This window comes from Dipodomys ordii, unplaced genomic scaffold (genome assembly GCF_000151885.1).
Source record: "Dipodomys ordii isolate 6190 unplaced genomic scaffold, Dord_2.0 Scaffold31, whole genome shotgun sequence".
Classification (NCBI taxonomy): domain Eukaryota; kingdom Metazoa; phylum Chordata; class Mammalia; order Rodentia; family Heteromyidae; genus Dipodomys; species Dipodomys ordii.
The window spans coordinates 2,521,088-2,524,983 of record NW_012267247.1 but is presented as its reverse complement, the minus strand read 5'-3'; the positions used below and the strand labels follow the sequence as shown (position 1 = coordinate 2,524,983).

Here is a 3,896-nt window from a genome sequence, read left to right as displayed (position 1 = left end):
TGAAGAAGCCGAAAATGGAGCACGTCCAGGCTGACCACGAGCTTTTCCTCCAGGCCTTTGAGAGTGAGTGTGCGCGAGGCTGGGAGGGCTGGACTGCCCACCCCAGGGCGATCGGGGACGGGACGGTCCGCCGGTTCCCCCCCCTCACCCTCCACCCCGGCTCTTGGGAGTTCACTTGCTTTGGGGGCGGAGGGAGGACGCGACTCCCGGGACCCGCCGGTTAGGGCCTTAGGGCGAGGTAGAAGGGGAAGCCGGGTAGATCCGTGCCTGCCCGGGGGACACCTCCCGCCCCCCCTCCCCCCGGCTCGGGTCGCACCTCTCGAGAGGCTCGGCTTCGGGGCCCCACGTTCGATCGAGATTTTAGAGCCGAGGAGGTGACGGTGGAAACGAAGTACAGTCCGGTGCTAGAGGAGTTCTTGTTTTCTTTCGTGCCTTCCGGATTGGAGGAGTGCCGGGGTTTCTGGCTGCAGATTTTTTTTCGGGGGGGGGTTTTAGGGTGGAAAAGCGGAGCGAGTGATCATCCTCAAGTCGTGTAGCTTGGGTGCTCGCTAACTCGTGCTGCACCTTAACATGGCACCTCTGGCTGCTTTTAAACCTTTCAAATCTGTCCGCCCATTTTAGGGCCACATAGACTGAGGCCGAGGGTGGGTCCCGGGCTCTACTCTTACACTCAACCAGATTCTCTGCTTTTTGCAGGCTCCTCATAGGGCGAAACTGACTTGTTTGTAAAAGGGAGCCAGGTGCCTGGAAACAAACAATAGAATTCATAAACAATTTCCTGACTATAATCATAACTATTCTTTACTGAAAGTTCTACCCTGATTCTTTGTGTGTGTGTGTGTGTGTGTAAGTGTGTAAGTGTGTGTAAGGAGCGCTTATAGCTGAGGGTCTTAAAGAAACTTGAATAAAACTCAGCTGTACTGCTGAATGTCTTTATTTACAATATTACTGTGGCATATGTTAAGGGCATGGTATCAGCTGTGGGCAAAAGACAAACTAAATTGTTTAAAACCCTTCTTGTTAGTGCTTCAGGAAATTCTGATTAGAATTTAATGAAGGAATTTCAATTTTTATTGAAATTAATATTGAACCTGTTTCGGAAGATTCACATTTTTCTTTTGCTTATTAACACTTGGTAAAATCTGGGAAAGCTTTAATTGGAAGTATAGAGAACTGGAATAAAAAATGAACATACTTGTTTGTACCTCTGCTAAAACATCTCATCTTTTAGTTGAATTTGAACTTAAAGCCAAACTAACTGAAGATTAAGTCGAAATTTAAAACTTTTCAAATGTTATGAGAGCATAAGTCCATCTAGAAGGTTTTAACTATTTGCTTTCTAATGAGTCCATCTGGGAGAAGTCCGTTGTCACTAAGAGCTAGATCTGATCAGGAAGCAATGTGATTATTCTCTGATACTGATTTTAGTTGCTGGCAAGTTGGAATGCTTTAATATAGTTATTAAGTATATAGCTAATTCACTTTTAGTTTATTTTGACATAGCTATATGTAAAATGTGATGATAGTAGCTCATTAACATCCCAGGCATGATGGTATGTGGATATATTTTTTAACTTTGACATACGTAAGTCCCTTACAAGAAATTACTTCGCTGATTTAGGCATTAAGAAGACTTTTTGGAATCTGTGATTGTACAGAGAATATATTGGAGGCAGTATTTACATTGAGCAAGATACATAAAACGATACCAGAATTAAAAATGCTCATTGAATGAATTTTATAGTATTAGCTTTACTCAAATCTATATTATAATGTCAGGGAATGGTTTTACTTTTCCTGCGTGTGCCTGTGTACGTGTCCATGTGTGTCCATGTGAGTGCGCATGTGCCTGTCCTCCAGGGCGTGAACTCAAGGCCTAGATGCTGTTTTCTGAGATTTTTTGCTAAAGGCTTTTCCCCTGGAACCACAGCCCTACTTCCGGATTTCTTTTTTCCTTAGTCGTGGGGCTTGAACTCTGGGCATAGGCCATGCCGGCGCTCTTCAGCTCAAAGTGAGCCCTGTACCGCCTAACCCACAGCACCACTTCCAGTTTTGTGGTGGTTAATTGGAGATAAGAGTCTCAGGACTTTCCTACCTGGGCTGGCTTTCAACTGTGATCCTCAGATCTCAGCCTCCTGAGTAGCTAGGATTACAGACCTGAACCACCCACGCTGGCTAGCTATACAAGATTTTGAAATGATCAGTTAAAAAGAAAATTCATTTTGTTTGGCCTCAATAAGTTACTTTGTTGACGACTACTTCGTTTCAGTTATTTTTCTGGAAGATGGATGATAAATAGCTCAAGGAAGTTAATATAACTATTGCCTTTTAGTCTTGTACTGTAACAGTGGCTACCTTGGAAAGGTTTCATGATAAGATTGTTGAAGCTTTAATGCAGATGAACTTTTATGAATGTATGTCATAGATTGAATGTATTTTGATCCTACTGTCTGTAATGATTTTCTTGATAAAAATATTTAGTATCCTATTTCTGTAATACACAATTTACATTGGTTATAGTTTGGGTGGTCATGGATTAGGTTGATAGTTTCCTGACATGTTTGTACATTTGGATGATACATATATTTTGTTTTCTTCTATCTAGAACCAACACAGATCTATAGATTTCTTCGAACTCGAAATCTCATAGCAGTAAGTAATCAGTGGAATTCATCAATATTATTTCAGTTTTATAACTTAATATATATTTAGTTTTAATTTTTTTCCACCTTTTTTTACAGCCAATCTTTTTGCACAGAACTCTTACTTACATGTCTCATCGAAACTCCAGAACGAATATCAAAAGGTATATTTCTATGAATCTTATTTTAGATATATCAAACTACTTAAAAATTTTGTCTTTGGGCCTGGGAATGTGGCTTAGTGGTAGAGTGCTTGCTTAGCATGCATTAACTGGGTTCAATTCCCCAGTACCACATAAACAGAAAAAGCCAGAAGTGGTGCTGTGGCTCAAGCGGTAGAGTGCTAGCCTTGAGCAAAAGAAGTACAGAGACAGTGCCCAGACCCTGACTTCAAGCCTCAGGATTGGCAAAGAAAAAAAATTGTATTAAAGTACTACTAATTAAAGTACATATGAAAACAAGTGAAAGAGGACTAATTGAATTTGATATACATACACACACATACATACATACATATTATGTATATATACATATATTGTGAGGCCTGGGCATTGACCCTGGGCTTTTTTGTTCGAGGCTAGTGCTCTGCCACTTTGAGCAACAGTTCCACTTCCAGTTTTTAGGTGGTTAGTTGGAGATAACTAAGAGTCTCAATCCTCAGATCTCAGCCTCCTGTGTAGCTAGGATTACAGTTATAAGCCACCAGTGCCTAGTAGATTGGTCGTTTTGTGTTTTTTTGTTTTGCCAGTCCTGGGGCTTGAAGTCAGGACCTGGATGTGTCCCTGAGCCTCTTTGTGCTCAAGGCTAGTGCCTAGTGCCCTAGCACTTGAGCTACAATACCACTTCTTGCTTTTTTGACAAGTTTATTGGAGATGAGTCTCACAGGGACTTTTCTCTCCAGGCAGGCTTTGAACTGCGATCCTCAGATCTCAGCCTCCTGAGTAGCTGGATTACAGGTGTAAAATTTAAGCCCGGCTTAAATTTTAATATCATTTTATGAATTCTGGTTTGTTTGTTTATTTATTTGGTTGGTCATGGTGCTTGAAGTCTGGGCTTGGGCTCTGTCCTTGCACTCTTCAGCTCAAGGTGAGTGCTCTACTGTTTGAGCCACAGTGCCACTTCCAGTTTTCTACTGATTTATTGGAAATAAGAGTCTCACGGGGGCTGGGAAGGTGGCTCAGTGGTAGAGTGCTTGCCTTGCATGCCTGAGGCCCTGGGTTCAATTCCTCAGCACCACATAAGCAAAAAGAAAAA

At 42.0% G+C, this 3,896-nt stretch overlaps 1 protein-coding gene across 1 annotated transcript in view; it reads left to right on the top strand.

Moving 5' to 3' along the window:
- Nucleotides 1–3,896, top strand: part of Suz12 (SUZ12 polycomb repressive complex 2 subunit) — a 52,930-nt gene that overhangs the window by 1,479 nt on the left and 47,555 nt on the right. The window contains exons 4-6 of the mRNA XM_013016287.1: nucleotides 6–63; nucleotides 2,606–2,652; nucleotides 2,742–2,806. Of these exons, the coding sequence (XP_012871741.1) occupies nucleotides 6–63; nucleotides 2,606–2,652; nucleotides 2,742–2,806 (170 nt within the window). The remainder of the gene's footprint in view (nucleotides 1–5; nucleotides 64–2,605; nucleotides 2,653–2,741; nucleotides 2,807–3,896) is intronic.